Source organism: Marmota flaviventris, chromosome 6 (genome assembly GCF_047511675.1).
Source record: "Marmota flaviventris isolate mMarFla1 chromosome 6, mMarFla1.hap1, whole genome shotgun sequence".
NCBI classification, from domain to species: Eukaryota; Metazoa; Chordata; class Mammalia; order Rodentia; family Sciuridae; genus Marmota; species Marmota flaviventris.
In genome coordinates this window covers 116,055,286-116,075,372 of record NC_092503.1, presented here as the reverse complement: position 1 = coordinate 116,075,372, position 20,087 = coordinate 116,055,286, and the positions used below count along the sequence as shown (strand labels likewise).

The 20,087-nt window shown below is 52.1% G+C and overlaps 2 protein-coding genes across 2 annotated transcripts in view; one reads left to right on the top strand and one right to left on the bottom strand.

The window, feature by feature from the left end:
* Cmtr1 (cap methyltransferase 1) overlaps window positions 1–4,936 on the top strand; it is a 50,752-nt gene extending 45,816 nt beyond the window's left edge. The window contains exons 20-24 of the mRNA XM_027943515.2: window positions 212–280; window positions 1,232–1,279; window positions 2,089–2,201; window positions 2,740–2,848; window positions 3,464–4,936. Coding sequence (XP_027799316.1) covers window positions 212–280; window positions 1,232–1,279; window positions 2,089–2,201; window positions 2,740–2,848; window positions 3,464–3,596 — 472 coding nt within the window. The 3' untranslated portion in view covers window positions 3,597–4,936. The remainder of the gene's footprint in view (window positions 1–211; window positions 281–1,231; window positions 1,280–2,088; window positions 2,202–2,739; window positions 2,849–3,463) is intronic.
* A 1,154-nt stretch (window positions 4,937–6,090) lies between these two features.
* On the bottom strand, window positions 6,091–19,869 carry Ccdc167 (coiled-coil domain containing 167). The gene is made up of 4 exons (XM_027943516.3): window positions 19,784–19,869; window positions 8,060–8,154; window positions 7,786–7,838; window positions 6,091–6,418 (listed from the first exon to the last, which is right to left on the bottom strand). Exons 1-4 carry the CDS (start codon window positions 19,823–19,825, stop codon window positions 6,315–6,317), a joined length of 294 nt encoding a protein of 97 aa, XP_027799317.1. The 5' UTR covers window positions 19,826–19,869; the 3' UTR covers window positions 6,091–6,314.
* Between the last annotated feature and the right edge of the window lie 218 nt (window positions 19,870–20,087).

Sequence of the window (20,087 nt, the reverse complement as noted above, 5' to 3'; positions counted from 1 at the left end):
AAGCCGGCCAGGATGTAGTGAAATTAGAGGTCAGAATCCAGGCGGGGAGGGTAGGAGTGAGGACGGCAGTGGAAAGGGCAGGGTGGGCTTCTGGGGTACACTGATGCTTCCTATTGGCAGTTTGTATAGATTGGTGCTGTGACGTCACCCAGGGGCAGGGGTGTTGGCAGGGGTGGTCTGACTTGTCTCTGAGTGACTGTTTGGATTGTAGAATCCAGCTTGCTGAGAAATTTGTGAAGGCAGTTTCCAAGCCCAGTCGGCCTGACATGAACCCCATCAGGTAAGCAAGTGCTCCCGTCCTGTCTAATCCTTCTCGATTGCTTCTTCTGGTCACTGCCTGCTTCTCCATCCATTGAGGGACAGGAGGGCTCAGTGGAGAGGGCCAGGCCAAGTTGGTGCTAGAGATAAAACTTACCTTGATGAGTGATTTGTTGGGGAGTGCTGGGTAGGTGGCTGTCAGCCCAGAGTGTTCCTTGTCCTGCCTGGCAGTGAGCCAACCTCCACAGGTAGATTCATTCTAGGGGTTAAGGTATCTCACTTAAGACACACTTGCTTCTGGAAGCGCTAACGCTGGAGGGTCATGAATATTCTTTCAGGTAAGAAATGGATACTAAGACAATGGGAATTTTGAATATGAAGAGGATGGCTTGAGGAAGCAGGCCAGAGTTAGCTGTCAGGGGCAGAGGAGGAAAAGAATAATCAGGGAGAAGATAAAGAAAGACTTCCCCAGGTCTGAGGTTACTACCTGTAGGGCACTGCTGAGCCCTGCTCCACGGGGCTCCATGTCACTAGAGCCTGAGGTATCTATACCAAAACCAGTTTTATTCATATGAATGTGAATTTAGTTATTTAAGTCCAGTTTTAAGAATGCCTTTTGTAGATATCTGTGCTTCAAAGGGTTTGCTTGAAGTCTGGTGGCTGGGTCTCTGGGTACCTTACACAGTAGCAGTTCGAAGGCATGTGATTCCTGGCCTCTGGAATGCTGGAAGAGAACTTTGCCCCTCCTATCCTCCAGTGCCATAGCTGCACCCCCAGTTGCCTGGGGCAGACCTGAGGAGTTGCTTGGCAGCTTTGAATCCTAGGGTGCCCCGGGCGGGGTATCCTCATTCATGGTGAACTGAGTGGTTGCAGGGAGGGCCAAGGCAGAAGGCTAGGGCAGGCACAGCCTGCTGCTTTCTGGATGAGTATGTCCCCAGGAAGCCTCATCCTCTCCCCACCCCTCTACCTGCAGAGTGAAGGAGGTATACAGGCTGGAGGAGATGGAGAAGATTTTCCTCAGGTGAGTGACTCAACCCAGTGCAGTTTGGGATTTAAGTCAAGTTGAGGATTCCTTTTTTTTTGTAGAGACAGGTTGTGGGTAGGGTACAGAGGTAGTGATGCTCCCACCCCCTCCTCAGGGCCTCTGTGTGGCTCTGCTGCAGCCTATAACCCTCCCCCCCCCCCAGCTGACTCAGCACCCTGTCAGGAGGGGAGCAGGGCAGACATGTGTCAGGCAGAAATATGGGCTCATTGATGCTGTAATAGTTACGATTGTTCCTGTGAGGGGCAGAGCAGCAAGCTGCTGGGAACACTATAAATCCCAGCTCCTAGTGTGAGAGAGACTGAGCCTGGAGGGGACCAAGGGGGCATAAACGCTTCCTCATATTCTTCACGGTGTGTGGGGTGCATGGCGCTTGCAGATCTGATTCTCAGTATGGGAGTGAGGCTGGCTCTCAGTGCTCTCTGGGAGGCGGTTACTGTTAACTGTCTAGTGGCCACAGTGATGACATGGGTGGAGGGCTGAAGACTCCGGCACCCACAGTCTCAGATCTCAGTCTTATTGCTATCACCATGGAGGTACCCACCCCTCAGTAGTGGTGGCCTGGCAGGGTCATTTGTCACTCCCGTGTTTCTGTTGCTTGAGATCTAAACCTAGCACTACCAATATCACTGTGTGCTTGGAGCAGTTCTTTTAAGGCGCCGTGCCTCAGTTTCTTTTTAGGTGGAAGCAGCATAGAATGCAATGAATGACTGATGTTAGCCAGAGACTAACGGTATGGCTTTCTGTCTCACACACTCGCATCTGTTTGTACACTTATTTGGAATCAGGTTAGAAATGAAGATCATCAAGGGATCCAGTGGCACTCCAAAGCTCAGCTACACAGGGCGAGACGACAGGCACTTTGTGCCCACAGGCCTGTACATCGTCAGGACTGTGAATGGTGGGTGATGGCTCCCTGCCTCCACGCCACCTCCTTTCCACACTCTACCTGAGCCGGAGCTAGCTGACAGTGGGGTGGGGGCAGCCAGGCTGGCGTTTCCCTGAAGTGTATGTTAGAGGGCTGTGTGTCCACAGCCTTTTCTGTTCTTCAGTGGGCCTGGGGGGGTGGGTTGGGCGTGGGAAGAGGGCTAGCTTGTAATGCACACATGGCAAGTTTGGGCTCTGTGCATTTGTGCACTGTAGGGCGATGGTGGGTTGACAGGACACGTGTGTGTTTGTTGAGAAATAATCAGTAATCCTCCTGGAGCCCTCTAGGCTGCTGGTGGAGGTGGCATACTTAAGTTGTTCCCTGCCTGTTCTTGGAGGAAGGGAGGTGGGAAGGACAAACAAGAGGGAAGGAAGACACACCCCTGCCATGCCAGACCCACCCCTGCAATGCCAGACCCACCCCTGCAATGCCAGACCCACCCCTGCAATGCCAGACCCACCCCTGTGGGTACTGTGTCCTTTCTGAGCTCCTTCCCCTCTTTTTCCTGTAGAGCCATGGACTATGGCATGCAGCAAAAACTTCAAGAGGAAATTCTTCTACAACAAGAAAACCAGGAACTCCACCTATGATCTTCCTGCAGATGCCATCGCCCCATTTCAGTGAGTAACCCCCTTTTGAGCTGCCTTCCCTAGCAGCTCCAAGTCCTCCTGCCAGGTGCCAGCCCTCCCAGGGCACACCCTGAGGCCTGAGACTGATCACTGCCACACAAGGGCTCCTGTGAGCCTGGGCCAGGTTCTTTCCCTGGGAACACCCAAGTGTGGCCGAGCCGGGCGGTGAGCTCAGTGAGCAGCAGTACCTGGACCTGCCATGATGGTGAGGTCCAAGGTCCTAGCTGTCCCTTATTAGGACCCAGCATCCATCTGCCAGATTGCTGGTCATAGGTTTTGACAGCAGCCCTGTTGCCTAAAACTAGCCACTAACACTTGTTTCTGTCTCCTCACTAACACTGTTCCATTAGAGAAGCACAGACAGACAATCCAGGAATATCAGTAGTTACAGTTCAGTTGGATGCGGTAAGCAGCAGCTGTCTGTTGGAAGAGTTGGTTCTGGGCAGCACAGAAGGAGCTGGTGCCTACTGGGTACCTTTAGGTTACCAGAGAGAAGACCCTCAACTGAGAGGGTCAATGTCACTGTTGCCAGGGGTGGGCTGGTGGGCTCTTGGTCCTGGGCCACCCAGGTATAGCCCTCTAACCTCTCCCCTCTCCTCCTTGCAGCATCTGCTACTATGGCCGACTCTTCTGGGAGTGGGGGGATGGCATCCGTGTGCATGACTCCCAGAAGCCCCAGGACCCAGACAAGCTGTCCAAGGAGGACGTCCTTTCCTTCATCCAGATGCACAGCGCCTGAGGGCCTTGGGGTGTTCCACCCCTGCTGAATGCCCTGTCATTCCCCACAACGGGGCACTCTGCACTTGGGGCTCCCAGCACTGGTTCCTTCTGCCTCTTGAAAGGGGACTGGGGGGAGCTAAGCCTGGCCTTGGGAGCAAATAGCCGCCTCTCTCTGAGGAGCTCAGTCAGGGCCTTCAGAGGACACATGTTCCTTCTGGGACACCATCTGCCTGGGAATTGTTTCCCCTACCAGGACTCAGCCTGAAGGAAGCTGCTCCTGAGGCAGGTTTGTGGTCAGTGCCCAGGGCACGTGGGGCTGGTGGAGGACGCGTTAGAGAGTAGCAGGCTTTGGGTTCTGCCGTTCTCTCCAGAGTCCTGTAGACTCATTTTTCTGAGTTCCATGCACTGCCTCTGAGGGTGGCCAGGCCCCTGCTTTGCCCAACTTTTATTGGGCCAATCCTGGGTGGGTGATGCCCACTGTCACGAGCTGGCCAGGAGCAGCTGTTGTACAAATCAAAGTTTTGTTTCTTTGAACTTGCTCTGTTTTGATGCCAAGTTGGAAGACTTTTTCATCTCTTCCCCACACCCATCCTGGCATTCTTCCCAGCCTAGACCTCTGATAGTCCCGGCAGGCCGGGAAGGAAGAAAGTGGGTCCGACGTCACTGACACCATATTGAGATGCAGGCTGTGCTGTCTTTGGGACTGGTGTGACTGCCTCCTGGGGTTAGAGAGGCTTCCTGGGCCACTCGTTTTGATCCAAATGTTGGGCAGCTCAGAGGGCTGGAAGTAGCCTTGAAAACCTGCCTTTGCCTCTACCCCAGTAGCAGTGGCCCCACCAGTAACAGGTACCTCTAGGGTCAGTACAGCACCAGCCCTCTGGCAGTTGCATACTGCCTGTGCCCTAGCCACCCTAGGGTCTTGGCAGAGTTCTGAGCTGGAGGTAGCCACCCTTTCCTTTGTTTTTCCTCTCCATCTGGAGGTACAGTCTGCTTTTGTCTGTCTCTCTGTGGTCACTCCATTTCCTCTATCTTGGCAGAGGGAGGAGGGGAAGCTGGGCAGCAGCTTTGGGTGGGGGAGGGCATCTGTGGTTGTTTTTTAATGGGAAATACCTCTCAGAGATGTTCATGCAGGCTCCCTAGGGCCCCATCCCAGTGCCAGGCTGGTTTCCATGGAGATAGGGCACTGAGGCTCCCGGCAGGTTGGAATTGACTCCACCATGGGGGTCCTTCAGCCAGCATCCAGCCTCCCACCCCCCAGGCTGGCGGCAGCACCACTGAGATGCTGTATTTCCACCCAATTCTGGGTATATCAGTGTGTCTTGCAGAATCTTGGATCATTAAAGATAAACATATTTTTAATGCCTGTGTGGCTCTGTGCTGGGGCTGTTGCTATTTGTCCTTAGTGCTTTGTGCTCTGGGACTGGCTTGGATGAGGCAGCCTGGGCCAGAGGTGAAGGGAGAGGAAGCTCTACTCAAAGAAGAGAGGAGAAAAGAAGGTTTGTTTATTCTGAGCCTGTCCAAGCTCCTGGGCCCCGCAGGGCGCGCAGGACTGCTGCTAGAGAAGGGAGCCCAGGAACCCAGGGAAATCACGCAGCTGCTGATAGAAGTAGGGACAGAGGACTGAATGAACCCACAACCCAAGGAGGGCAGCAAGGCACCTTCCCCCTCTTACAGAAATCACATAGCTCACTCTGTGGTGGCACTGTGACAATCCAGGATCAGTCTGTGACTAAAATAATAGAGGCGTCAGACCAATTAGTGTCACTAGACCAAGGATTGAGAGGGAGAGAGAAATAGACTCACTGACCCTGGCCAGCCTTCCTCCCCAGGTGGCCAGGCTCCCCTCCACCCCAGTGGGGGCTGCACTCCTGCTTTAGGGTAGAGGGTATGCAGAAACTGATGGCATCCCACTCCTTTGTCACATGGATACTGGATCCCCCTAATGCCTATACTTTCCTGGGCTCCTTTACCCTAATCTGGGGGTCCCACTGTGACACAGGGAGTTCACCTTAGTGCTCCCAGCCTGTCTCCCTCTGCTGGCCGCAGCACCCACCCTCTTTCTTCCTGGCCTCACTGTGGGAGTGGAGTTAGGGGTATGGTTGACCCCCACCACCTCTTACTGCCACTGTCACCATGAATCTTGTCTTTATCATGGCTCTTGCTGCACACTTGCTCTCTGAGCCTCCCAGTCCTGCCTGCCTCCTGAGGATGGATTAACTTCGCATTCCTCCACATTCCTCCGGGACCTCCCACCACTTCAAGTCCAAATCACCCTTCACTGCACAGGCTGCATTTTTCTGCCATAATTGGAGGTGCTGGCACTGGCTGGAGGGCAGGTAATGTTTGATAGTGGGCAGCAGGTGGCACAATGTCTGCCCACCTTCCCAACTACCCCTTTACCTCTCCCTTCTGAATTCTACACCATGAACTTTTGAATGTCTCTCCTTCCTTGATTCCTGAGTGACTCTCCTGCTGCCCCTCAGCTACAGTCGGACCGTGACATTTACTCAGCAGACAGGAGCAGCCTGATGTTCTTTATTGCCTCTCTCTTGACTCGGGGGTGGGGGTGGGGGGGCAGCAGGCGGGGGTGGGGGGAGGATACGTCAGGAGGCCTTACTCCAAGGCCTAGGTGGGGGAAGCACCCCGGCACTGTAGTCCTCTTGAGACTTGAAGGGCCTGCTTGGTCCCAATTAAGGAGCCGAGGGGAAGCCTGCAGTGGCTGCGGGGCATTGCAGACTCACGTGGTCCAGTGGGCATAGACCAGGGCCAGGAGGATGAAGATGGCCACCGAGAGCAGCATGTTCTTCCGGTTCTCTTGCCGAAGCAATTTTAGTTCCTTCTCTGGGAGATAAAGGGGTAGTTGGTATGGGACAGGGAATGGAGGCCGTAAGTGTTCTTTCTCCCTTTCCAAAATGGATACACACACCACTGAAGTTGTGTCCCTCCTGTCTCTTACGCTTAAACATGACCTGTCCTTGATCTGCCCAGATCTTCATAACATTTTAGGTACAGATTTTGGCCTAAAAGTCCTAATAACAAGGCTGCTCAACCAGGTTTAGGATGGGATGTGAGGGGTCACCAAAGAAGCCACACCTGAGAGCCAAGCTAGGATACAGTGTAACATCAGGTGAGTCCTCACCTCTCAGTGGGCTCTACAGTGCTCGTCCTTCCAGGAGTCTCATCCAGCCAACCAGAAACTCAGTGGAGTTGGACAGTATCTTGAGCCAGATACTGGAGTGGCCAGGCAGGGCCACATTTGTTTCTTGAGATCCTGCCTTTTGCTGGGGGCCCAGCTCAGCAGAATCTAGGGTTGCTGACAGGAGGCAGCCATCCTCCATTCTAGAGGAAGCCAGTCCTGCTGTTCTGTAGCCACACCCGTGGTTACACCCATATGGGTCCCTCCAAGTGACATGCAGGTGGTTGGTACACCATGAAGGCTAAACTAAGTGGCGATGCTGAGGTGAAAACTGCTGTGAAAACTGCTAAGCTGGAGGGGAACTGAGGCCCCACCCATCATGTGCAAGGGAGGGACTCACAGGGGGCTCTGGGTGGGCTAGACTGAGCCCAGGGTACCCCAGCCCAACTGTGTCGGGTCAGATTGTTCTTTCTGTATTGTTCCCTGGCCAGGCCTGGTCCCCCAGGGGAGAACCAAGAGGGGACAAACTGAAGAACCTGCTACAGATCTTTTTCCTCCAACTCTCAGGAAGCTGAGGCTATCAGCCAGCCACACTCCAGCTGCTTGCCCCGCCTGTACTCTACCTGGCCCTGCCCCCAGTGCCCAGAAGGTGGCAGTATTGCTCTACCCACAGGAGCCCTTCCTGCACTCAAGTTTGTGTGTGTGTGTGTGGGGGGGGGGGTGTGGGGGTGTGGGGGGGTATCTGTCAGCCCTACTCCAAATGCAGGATGTTCCTGGCCAGGAGGGGAGTTGTGGTGGCTGGCAGTAGGGGAGGGGAGGGAGGGGACCTGGCTACAGCCACACCCCTTCATCCCAGAGGGAAGACAGAGCCCTAGGTCATCCTTCTTCCCTTGTAACAAAGAATAGACCAGCTCTCCTCCCACAAGGCAGGTTCCTTCAGCCTCCTGGGGCTGGCTCCCTCTCAAAGGACCACCTTGTGCCCAGCCACCTAGTTAGGTTCCCTGGGCTGCCTGGCCCCTCCAAACTCTGGGTCCTGGAGGTCAAGGTGGGCATCTGAAGGGAACTCTCTTACCGTAGTTGGAGGCTCTGCTCATTAGGCTGTTTTTCTCCTTCTCCAGAGACTTCCTGTGGGGAAGGAATTTCATGGCTCAAGCCCTTTTCCTCTAGCCACCTGGGGGCAGCCAGCAAACAGGACAGTGTGAACAAAGGGGACCAGTGCCCAGGTCTCAGGAGTTGACCTCAGAAGCTAAGGACCCAAACCCTCTGCCTTAAGCTTAGTTCACTTTGGGGACTCAGGACAGACACAAGGGCGGGGAGGGGAGGGGGTGGCTGGTCAGGAACGTTACCTGTCCTCTGGGCTCAGCTCTGCCCTGTGGAGCCTGCAGTCCACAGCCTCCAGGTCTCTCCGACACTGGGACAACTTTTCCTCCAGCCCATCAATCTGAAACATAAGGCAAATGGAGAGAGGTTGCAGAGCTCTGCAGCTATAATGCCCTGGGATCAGGCAAGTCTCAAATCCACCCTGTCCCAGGCCATGTTCACTTCCACTGGGCAGGGCACCCAGGCACCGATGCCCCAGAGTGTCTTTGCTGTCCTCCACCACTGCATGCTTCAGCTCTGGGCTCCAGCCCGAGTCCCCCTGAAAACAGGGCAATGGGTGCTACGAGGGTCTCATAGCTGTCCTCACCCACTGGACTAAGCACGGGTTGTGGGGAGAGAGGAGCAGCCCCGTGGTCAGCTCTATCTCCCCATCTAAGGCCCAGAGAGCAGGAGCCAGAGCCCGGCAAGGGCAGGCCTGCAACACAAGGCTCGAGGTTCCAGGTGCTCCTCGGGCAGGTGGTTCAGTACCCGGGGCCACAACACAGAGGTTTTCCTCATCGACAGGCTTGTCTTCAGATCTTAGTCCAAGCTGTAAGAACAGACATTTCCTACAGGAATCAATAAAAATTAGCAGGGGGAAAAAAAAGTTACTCAAAACCACTTCTATTTCTGACTTGGTTTTCGTGCAAAAACAGTGCCCATCATCGAGGTAGCTGTAACTTGTGTGGCAAAACAGCTAAGCTCCTGAAAGGCCAGTTGCCAAAGATATCCTTTTCCATTTGTTTTGATTATGGTTCCAGAGGTGTGTTCTTGGGAAAATATTTGAGTTGTGGAAAAAATGTTCCGTGAACTACCAGCAGGTTGTGCAAGCCTGGGCTCAGGATCACGCACTGACAGCAAGCCCCTGCCCCCATCCATCTCTTGACTCCAGTCTTTTGCTCAGTCTCATCGGCTGCCTTTCTAGGTCTGGGCCTGCTCTGCTTCCACGCCAGCCCTGCTAGCGAGAGCCTAGATTTTGGTGGCTTGGTTTCTGGGGCTGTGTCCTGCAGAGCAGCTGGCTGCACAGTGCTTAGAGTCCCACCGTATTCCATTTCCCATCTCTGACTTTGCTCATTCTCACCACATCCCCAGGAAGGATAGCAAGCACGACCTCTATTTCACAAATGGGAGAACCTGGCTCCCCAAAGGAAATGACTTTTCTGAGGAGTCGGAGTGGGGCCTCCCTTCTTATCAGTCTCAGCCAGCTCTGTGCACCATTCCTTTTTGGAGTTGCCTCCTGCAAGAAAGAATCCTGCCTCCCAGGTAGCTTCTCAGAGCCCTTGAGTCTCAGGCAGGCATTCGGGGACTGGGTGTCAGGACATCTGAGTTGAAATCTGTGGACCTCTGTGCCCTCCCTGGCCAGCACCCTTCTCAGACACTTTCCCTATCTTGAGGCCTGGTCCAAATGATGCACCACCCACTATCTTCCCTGTAGCCCCCAGCACTGCCAACTTCAGCCCAGTTAAGCAGGGCCCTGTGGGAGGGAGCAACTGCAGAACCTCGAGTTAACTGCCTGGCTAATTGTGCTGTTTCTCAGCTAATGGGCACCCAAAGGGAGGACTGTCCTGGGAACAACCCCAGCTAGGAGACGGGGCCAGAGGCCTTCCTAGAGCCGCACAGCAGGGAAAGGAACAAGGCTTGGGAGTCAGGCTCAAAGAGCAACAGCTGATGTCAATGCTTCAGGCCACCAAGCAGTTCACCCCGACACAGGGCCCAGGTTCAGGGGACAACCACATGTGCACATAACCCCCTCACTATGAAGCTTTGCAGACTGCCCAGGCAGTCTCAGTTCCAGGTTAGAGCCCTTCCTGTGCCCTCTTTAGCCAGGACCTGGTTTGTAAGTCGTTATAGGGAAGGGGCAGATTGGGACTTTCCATCCCTAAACACCTCTGGAAGGCTACCAGGTGCCCAAACAAGTGCTAATTGTCCCAGAACAAGGCTAGGAATTCATGCTAGGCAAAATCTTAAAATTGAGGTTGGCAAACCCTAAGTAGCCAAGCCAATCTGTCATTATGCTCTGGACAGGGCCTGAGAAGCTGGCAGTTGGGGGCCTTTATCTGAACAAGCCCAATTTATTTGCAGTTCCACTGAATATCTCCACTTTCATTTGCCACTTTTTAATGAGGCTTAAGCGGGCAAACACAAATCAAGGTTTAGGGACTCAAGTTCTAACCTCCCTCTATGAATATTTATGTCCTGCTGACAGCTCTCTCTGATTTCCTTCTAAATAGTGAGATCCCCTTCTTCACAACCCAGCTGCCTGATGTGGGCTGAGGGAGGCAAGGCTGACTGTCAGAGACTCTTCAGCAGGCCACAGGCACATCCTTAGAAGGTGACCCTGCTGGGTCTCCATCTCTGGGCCTGGCTCAGAAAGCTGGCAACCAACCCCGCTGCAGCACTGTGGAACAGAAGCCAGCTCTCAGCAGCCGTAATAATGGGGAAAGAGACTCTGGGGGACCTGGCTGCATAGGGGGCAGGATGAGGGCATCAGGATATTTTTGGTTGTGACCACAATCGGGAATGGTGGCTACAGACTGACCAAGAAAGAAGGGTCCAAAAGGTGGGAGAGGACTGTCACCTCTCAACTACACACCTGTGAATCATGCACGTCACAGACTACAGGCAACACAGAACATGATGGCCAGGACTCCAAACAAGGGGGTTAGAACCAGAGAAAGGACAAGAATGTCAGGGGTATTCTAGAAGTGTAAAGGTCAGAGCTGGGCAGCAGTTGGGAGCCCAAGTGCCCAGAAGCTTGGAATCATGGTTCCAAGTTAAGTGTACTAGTAGGACTCATGGCTGTGACCAGTGTTTTGGCAGTCATTAATTTCTGTGTGACTGGTGAGTTCCCTAGTTCCGTAGTTTGGTTGACTCGTAAAAATAAGATCATCATACTTCGCATCCCAGAGTGTGAGGACAACGTGATGCAGCGCGGTGTCACAGCACAGCCTTGCACGGAGGGCTGCAGTACATGTTTGCTCTTAGCAGAGAGTGGTTTTCACCAGATCTTTGGGGAATAAAAACCAAGTTAACCGGTGGCAAGAGTAAGAGAAGGAGTGAAGTGCAGCATGAGGAGAGGACTCCTCCTGGGTTGCTGGCAGCAGCAGAGGCAGGGAGGCCCTCTGGCTCAGATCTGACTACTTCTCAGAGTCTACCAAGGGCTTCACAGCAAGAAACCTAGAGGGTGTACCATGGGGACAGCAGCACCTCCACTGGCCAGCCCCCAGCACGCTGGGAATCTCTGTGTTCTGCCTGGGGATGGAGTTGGGCTGGGCTCTGGAGCTAGGGCAGCTGTCCAGGCAGAACATACTCAGCAGAGGGCTGAGCATCGGAGGACCCAGGAAATGGCAGGAGAAGCCTGGCAGCCAGACTTGGGGTTCACTCACATCATGGCTCTAGGGACCTAGCAGTCAGCTAAACAGCAGACATGTGAGCCCAGAAACCATAGTAAGAAGATATATTAGACAAACTCCAGTGGGAAGGGAAGGTTACATGGTGAAGGCCATGAAGCCCCCAGGACTCCTGCCTGGCAGGCTGGACAGTGGCAGGAAGATCTGTGCCTGGGACTTGCCTGGAGCTCGAAGGGGCAGCAGTGGAGATCATGACTGTCACCGACAAAATGGAAACAGTGAAGGCGGGCACCTCACTCACAGTGAGGACAATAACACTAAGAAGCATCTGGGTTACGTTTACACTCAGAAAACCAAGGTCAGTTATTACAAAGGGGGGCGGGGCACCATGTCCAAGTCCTGCACCAAGCCAGCAGGTAGAGCAGAGCTGTAGTCTGCAGGTTGGCACAGGGACCCCAGGAAATCAAGGCGGTGGCAAGAGTTCCTTCTAAGTTAGCAAACGGTGCCCCTTGGCACCTCATGGACTAAGGACTTGGCAGGTCCTGTGCAAGCCGTTTGGTGGCAGTGAGACAGGTGGGTGGGCACGTGCAGAGTGTCCTGACAGGAGCGCTGTTCTTGACCTAGAGACCAGCAGTGGCTAACTCCTGCCTGCAGGACCTGCTGGAGAGTCAGCCAAGGGGGGAAGCATGGGGAGAAGGAAGAGAAAGGGAGGGAAAGAGGTAGACAGCAGGAGTGGGGTGGGGTGGAGAAGCACCCTTAAGGAGGAGGAAGCAGAAGTTTCTGGGGAGGGCCCTGTGGCTGGGGACTCAGTAAGTCTGCACTTCAACAGAAAAGCTCCAGGAGAGGCGGGCGCAGCAGGGTGAGCATGGCTGCCTTTCCACACCCAAGCATGGATTTGACTCAGGAATTGAAACCTGGGGCTCAGTGTGAGGCCGAGGAGCCTCCACAGAGGAGGGAGGCTCCCTGCAGAAGAGCCCCTCTGCTGGTGGGGGCTGCAGTGGCCTGAGGGGTGCTGCGGACAGGGCCCCAGCCAAGCTGGGCCTTCACTCCTACAGGCAGGTGCCAGGGGAAGATTTCCTCCCTCCAGTCACCAGGGAAAAGGGCTTCCTGCAGCCTCCCCGAGAGCCCTGCCTGCGCAGCCTGGGCCATTTGCTCCGTGCCTCAGCTGGCAGTGCAGCAGCCCCAGGCCAGGAAAATACAATCCCCTCTGCTGCACAGACTTGGGGAATATCACCTCACTCCCAGAGCTCTAGGAAGTCTCCCTGGGGTCCTATACACCATAAAACCACTGTGTTAAGAGAAACTGTAAAATTCCTCTGAAATCCCCATGAGGCATCTTTTCAGGAGTGTGGAGCCTCCAGGAATCAAAGCCCAAATGAGGCCTCTTTGGAGGTAGGGACCTTGCTCTGCTGCACAGATAACTGCCTGAGCACACCGGTCAGGTCAGGCCCTGCGGGGCGCCAGCTCCAGGTACTGCTGCAGGGAGGGGTTACCTGCAGCTTTTATTCTGCCCACAAGCAGGAGTCAGCACAAGTCCCAGGCTGTCATTTGCCCCATTTTCCTACTGAGGGTGGGCGGGGCTCTGAATGGTGTTCCCACAGAGCATTTAGATGGCCCTCTGCCAAACCCCTAATGAACCACTGTCCAAGGAAAAGGCAGAGGCACTCTCGGGGCTCAACTTTGGGCCATACAACTCATTGTGCTTTCTGTCTTAGAAAGTGGCTTCCGGTTTTGTTGAGTCTTGTTCCTGAGATCTCTGACCAGTGGGTGACACTGGATGCTGGGATCAGGTCTGCCTCCAGGCTCAGGCAGTGGCCATGGGCATACCCTGCATCTGCCTGGCCAGGTCTTGGCAGACAGTGAGATCTTCTAATAAGGGGCCTGGTGCCAGACACCTGAGCCAAGCTCAGGTCAAGCAGTCTCACATGTTTGGATGATACAGCATGAGTCACAGTGGTTTCTGGAAACCAAGAGTCCATGCAAAACTAACCCTCCACCACAACAGGAGCCACGATGCTTCTGTAGCATGTCCCAGACGCCACCTGCTGCTCCAGGCGCCTGCTCGTATTAAGTCACATTTGGCTTAAGGCAGAACGAGGGGTAAAGTCTTCGTATCTGCAATGCAGAGATGATGGGAATGAAGTAACTTGTGGGGGGGTCCCATAGGCAGTAAATGGGGAAGCAAAATGGCCCAAGTCTGTGCCCTTAACCATCACCCCATAACTAGAAAGCAGAGAAATACGGACTCTGGGCAACTCCTAGTGCCAGGCAATCTGTGGGCAGCTACATGGATGTTATCCCATGTTTGTGTTCACCCTGCAAGGAAGAGGCTGCGCCCACTGTACAAGGAACAAGCTCCCAGCACAGACCAGCAGCAATTCACCATGTATCTGGGAAGTGGAAGGACTGGGGTCTGAATTTGGGTTTCTCTGTTCTCAAGCTGGGGCTCTTCAAGCCGTCTCTCCAACATCTCATGGAAACATCCAAAGCAAAGGGTTCTGGGAATGGTCACTCCATGCCTCAGCTGAAGGCCATCTGAGCATGCTGACCTGGCTTCAGCAGCTCCTCCACCCTGAACAACCTTGGGCAGGGCCTTGCTTGGTCTCAGTCCACACAAAGGACGCGCTGTGAGGGAAGGGCCTCACTGGAATCCAGGTGCTTTGCGATACAGGGGCCAGGACCCCCTCATGTGCTGTGCTGACTCCCCACTTCACAGACACCCCAGGCATCTGCCCTCAAATCACCCAACTGTCCATTCAAGCCCTAAAACCCACACAAAAGATCCAGTTTCAAGAAGGAGGAGTTGGGCTAACTGGGCACAAGCCTTCCACCCCCAGGGCACCGAAGCCTTCCCCTCCTGAAGCCACAGCCTGGAGAAGGCATCAGCTGTTTCACCTCCAGCCTGGCAGCCGAGGGACTGAGTTTCTAGAAATCCACCTCTTCCCACGTCAGGAGGCTCCAGGATGTTTATTATGATGAGTAAAGGAGCCAGAGGACCTGCCCAGATGGTCCCTGGCAGGAGCCCCGGGGCTTTCCATCCAGGGCCTCTAGGCCACACAGCCCAGTCATATGAGGGTCACAGGCCTCAATTTTCCAGGTGACCAGCCATAAACCCCAAAGAGCCAACTCCCCCAGCACACTTAAGGGATGCTTTTCTGTGAAGGAGGCTCGCAGGGCTCTTTGAGGACAGAAAACAAACCCATGGCTTCCCAGTCAAGAGGCCCCAGAAGCAGCTTCTCTCCCAGGTGAGCAGGTGAAGGCAGCAAGCTGCCCCAGATTTTAATCAAGGATCCATTTTCAGGAAGAAGAGGGTGAGCCAAAGGGCTTGCCGCTTCTCTGGACACTCACGCGACCCCAGGGCACGAAGGCGAGGGGCCCTGCTGCCGTCCACCAGAGCTCTGAGGCTGGGGTGCTGAGATGGAGGCTGAGCGGCCTTGGAAAGGAGCCTCGGGTCAGTCCTAGCCTCAAGCCTTCAGCTGTCCCTGAGCCAAAATGGTGTTTGGGGTTTGTTTTCTCTTCTCTCCCCCAATATATATTTTTGATAAATTAGCAAAAGCTTCTTCATCACTGAAGGCTCAAAGCACTTTTCAAGAGCTGGCATCCGCCCCGCGCCTTATGAATTCATTAATTAAGATGCTGGCAAACAGCCACTCCACACATGCTGACATCCAGCCGCGTTAGGTAATGAGGTTTTAGTCTCCTGACCCCCGTCAAGTGGAGCGGAGCCAGACGCAGGCTGCTGAGAGAAATCACCTGCCCAATGGCGACCTGTCGCTTTTGCCTGGCAGCAGGTGAGGCTCATTTAGTGGTCAGTGGGCCCTGAACATTCTTGGCATGCTGCAAGAGCCTCTCCCCCAGCTACTGGCTGGTGGCTCCCCAGGAAGGTGGCTCTAACTGCGGGCTCTGTGGCGGCCTCCTAACCTCTGCCCACTGAACCACTCTGCTAAGCCCAGATGTCAGGGTGGCAGGTTCAAGTGCCTCCTCCTATCACTCAAACCAATTCAGCAAATATTTACTGATGGTCCACTAAGCTGCTTCTATAACACTGCCTTGTGCTCTGCTGTCCCAGAACAGCTGAGACCATCTTCACTGACACTGCTTCTGCCCCTGCCTGCCCTCATGGAGCTTACAGCAGGAGAGAGCATCAAACAAATCATCACAGTGTCAAACTTCTTTCCTCCTGGTAGAAAGTTAAAGGCTCCACTAACTTTTATTTCTTACAGAAGATACTGTTAGTTGGCCAGTCCAGCAGGGACTCCCAACCCCACTCCTTTGCTCATCTCTACTACAGAAGTTGGAAAAGTGCAACAGATACTTTCCCAGCCTCACTGTCATTGGGACTGGTCATGATGATATATTCCAGAAATCATTTGGGAGAATCCTAGGAGAGCTTATATTTTGCCAATAAAAGGGACAAATAGTGTTGCTATTCCTTTCTCCTTCCTGACTTAAAGTTGAACATGACTGGAGCCGTGGCAGCTATTTTATGACCATGAAGAAATAGCTAAGGGAATGAAGAAATACTACCTCTGACATAACTGAGCTTTTGAACCAATGTCAGTAGCCACCTATCCACATATTTCTATGGGGGAAAAAAAAACAGTAGACTCCTATTTGCTTAAGTTATTAAGGTCAATTTTCTGTAATTTGTAGCCAAAAGTCTTCCAGATTTCTGTAATAGGGATCAGATCCAATCAAATGATCCCCTTTAAAATGTTAGCCAAGACATCATACATCTGTTAAGATCAATTGTTCAATGAAACTAGGTTGAACAGTCTGGCTGCAAAAGAAAAGAAAAGTACGATGACCAAGTAATAGCTCATTACTATCAGAGACTGAAAAACATAAATAAGTTTGACATCAGCCAAAATCTTCCTGTAAGTTTAGACTGATAAGAAACCTTTCTCTCCTCCCACACATTAAAATCAGTACCAGGCTGGCAATTTCTCATTTGAACTATAATTTTCTCGTTATTCAGAATAAACTCTCAGAAGCTAAAACTCACAGCCAGTTCCCCACCCCCAACTCTGAGATCTCACAAAGTGGCAAATGAGTCAGATAAAAAGACCTCACAAGGAACCACGAGTGACGGAGGCTAGAAGGTGCCTTGGTTGTCCTAGGAGGTGACTGCCCAGTACAGCTGGCCTGCGCCCGCCCTGAGGGTGAAGCTGCCTGCTTGGTAATTGCTTCATTACAACAAGTGGCGACTGTTTGCAGGTGCTGAGATCACTCACTTGTGGGGGTTTTATTGCACTCGTCAGATTAACAAACATTTTTGATTAAATCACCACTTCATTGGCTCCAAGCACAGGACTTTTAATAAGAGGACAATATCTACTGCTACTGAGCATCGATGCACATTCAATGCTCAGACCCGCTGGGGGCAACCGAGGAGCAAGGATGGGAGGCGGCCAGATGCTGGGCTTTTTCCAAGGCACAGAGTTACAATTTTCAAACTCTTGACTATCCAAGCAAAAAGTGACTGAGATACCAGTATGACAAATACCTGCATATTTATGTAGATCTTGATCTATCTATCTATCTATCTATATATATATATATGCCTATTTTGAAATATCTATATAAATTGTGTGTATATTGAGACACAGAGGGTAACAAAAAGAAGAATGAATCTGCCTCAGTAAAAGGCCCTAGAATAAATGACCTGTCAATACTCAAAACTCAAAAGCCAAACCAGACATCATGATCTTTATTTGGACATAATTAATTTATAACTCCTGGTGAAATGCAAATCTTTTGTTATAGATGAGGAAACTAAACCCCAAACAGGGGTTGACCCAGCCACGGTAAAAGGACGCAAAAGAACTGCAAAGGGTGAGAATAAGAAAGAGCTGCTATTTATCAATTACCCACCCTGTGCCAGGCACATGCCAAGCACTTTACACATATTGTCTCATTTAATCCTCAAATCACACCATGAGGTGAGGTGCCGACTACAGTGCAGCCTGTCTGCTAAAACACACTATCTCCTCCTTTCACAGTAATGGAGCTATAGCTGGGCACATGGCCCCCTGGCTGGTGAGCACATTTCTAAGCCTCCATTACAGACAGGTAAGGCCACAAATCTTGGTTCCTGCCAATGGAAAATGCAGAGTTCAGGCCCAGGATCCTTAAGACAGTGGGTGCTTCTTCTACTTTCTCTTTCCCTGGCAGTGGAAACATCAATGGAGTGTGCCCTGGTTTCATTGATAAGATGATAACAAGACTCAGAGAGATGGCAGACCACCACCTTCTTTAGACTGTGGGTGGACAAATGATGCTGAGAGCCAAAGACTGTCTACTTCCTGTTTTTGTTGGAGGGAAAAAAGTTTTACTGGCATAATGCTATACTTGCTCACTTACAAATAGCCTGTGGCTGCTTTTGTGTTATGACAGGTACTACTTCTTATTTGTAGTAGTTATTTTCTATAAAATACCACCAAGGGCTGGGATGGGCTCAGTGGTGGAGCACTTGTCTAGCATGTATGAAGGTCTGGGTTCAACTTCAAGTACTGTCCAAACAACAACAACAAAAGTAAGTCAAGCACGGTGATACATGCCTATAATCCCAGCTCAGGGGGGCCAAGGCAGGAGGATGGCAACTTTGAAGCCAGCGGTAGTGCACTTGCCTGGCATGTGTGAGGCACTGGGTACGATTCTCAGCACCACATATAAATAAATAAAAATAATAAAGGTCTTTCAACAACTAAAAATAAAAAATAAATTAAAAAGGATGGGGATGTAACTCAGTGGTAGAGTGCTCCTGGGTTCAATCCCCAGCACTGCAAAACTATATATTTAAAAATTAAATTAAATTGAATTAGCAAATACTGAACCAGGTTCCTGCAAGCCTCTGGCCACAATGTTTTTATCAACTGATTCACACAAAACTTGACTTATATGTTTCTGTTTAAATACATCGCATTCAATATATAGTTGATTCATTAACATTGTACTCATGACCAACAGCACCTTACAATGCAGAGTTACAACACATTTGAAAAAAAAGTTTATCTAACAAGCCCATTTTGCACCAGAAGGCACACACAACCTTCAAACACCAGGCAGCACTCTAGCATTGGGGGTCATCTGAAACAGCTAAAATCACCAATAAAAAGCACAAAAATACAAAAAACACAACACTAAATACACCAAGAGAAAGGACATTTGTGTGTAGTACAGTAATGCAAACAAAGGCAGAATGTTCTTTTTTTTTTTTTTTTTTTTTTACCTTAACTGGAAATGTGGATCTCTCAGGAGACTCAAACATTTTTTTCCTCTTTTATTTGCTTGTGAATGATGCAAAAGAGTATTGATTTGAGGGCTACGAATACATTTAGTCAGTAGGCAAATATGCAAATATGCAATCTGTGAATAATAAGGATCAACTGTAGTGACCCCAGAGACCATATAGTCTGCAAAGCCTAAATATTTTCTGTCTGATACTTTCCAGACCAGGTCTGCTGACCCCTGCTCCAGCCTGTTAGAGAAAATGACAGACTTTCTTGTTCCTGAAGCCACTAAGTTTTGGGATTTCTCTTGCATTCTCTATGAATCCTCACTACATGCCTGTGAGAGTGTACAGATGAAGTTCCAGGTGAAACCTGTTACAGCAGCCTGTTGCACTTTCTCAAAGACCACTCGTGCTTGATTCTTGGCTCCATCACCTCTACATCCGGGTTCCACCTGAAACTTCATCTGCACGACTCTCACAGGGGCGAAAGCAGCACACAGTAGGTGCTCTAGGCATTAGCTGGTTTTCTTCCCACATGCGGTCAATCCATTTTGAAGACTCTGGATAACGTCACCACTTCTAGAATTCTCTTGACAAACTCCCAAATACTCTCCAAGCTCCAGGCTTTGGTACTCTGGCGGAAAGTTCTCCCACCTCAGGCGATATTTAAGCCATTAATAATACACTGACAGCTCTTGTTTGGGTCCTAGCCCTTGGGGATTCCCCTCAACTACAGGCCTTCCCGCCTGTGGCGTCAACTGTCCCTTTGGGTTCCTCTTCACTTACACGTCTTCCTCGGGTCCTCCTTAATCCCATGTCCTTCCCCTTTAAGTCCCCTCGTTTCTGTCCCCACCTACTCTGGGGTCCCTTCACTTCCAGATCTCTTGCCCTCTGGAGGTCCCCGTCCCCGTCCCCGGGCCTTCCTAAGGTGCCCGCGGCGTGCCCCCTTACCTCTGGGTCCCCTCACCTCCAGACTGCGTCGGGCCCTCTCATCCCTCTCCCAAACCTGCGCTGCCCTCGCTTCCTCCCTTTGGCCCACTCTAACCTTGCCACCAGACCGACCCATTCCCCTGCAGCCAGGAGAAGGCAACTAACGATGTTGCCCCAACCCTCACTTCTCCCCTCACCTCGAGAGCGACGCCCAGATTCTCCCGCTTCTTTTTAGTCATGTTGCTTGCAGGGATCCCCCACTCATCACTGGACACGCCCGCTCGGGTGCACCGCGCATGCGTACGTCCGCGTGCTTCTCTTTCATTGGTCACCGGGGAAGCGGGAGGTGGGGCTACTGCGGTCGCCATCTTGTTGAGGGGCGCGTCACCCTTGGCGCAGCCATGTTTTTGAGGGGCAGCGTCCCGTTTGAAACTTCAATTTAGGGATAGGGAGCTGATAAGGCCTAGGGAGGGGCAGTGGCCGGTCACTGGGTGAAAGCCG

What these genes read in the sequence shown, in the direction of transcription:
- Ccdc167 (XM_027943516.3), bottom strand. Translation starts at nt 19,825, where the DNA reads ATGACTAAAAAGAAGCGGGAGAATCTGGGCGTCGCTCTCGAG. An exon ending in GAGCTGAGCCCAGAGGACAG is followed by an intron (nt 7,839 to 8,059) that starts GTAACGTTCCTG and finishes CCTTCCCCACAG; the next exon opens with GAAGTCTCTGGAGAAGGAGA. An exon ending in GAGCAGAGCCTCCAACTACG is followed by an intron (nt 6,419 to 7,785) that starts GTAAGAGAGTTC and finishes TTTATCTCCCAG; the next exon opens with AGAAGGAACTAAAATTGCTT.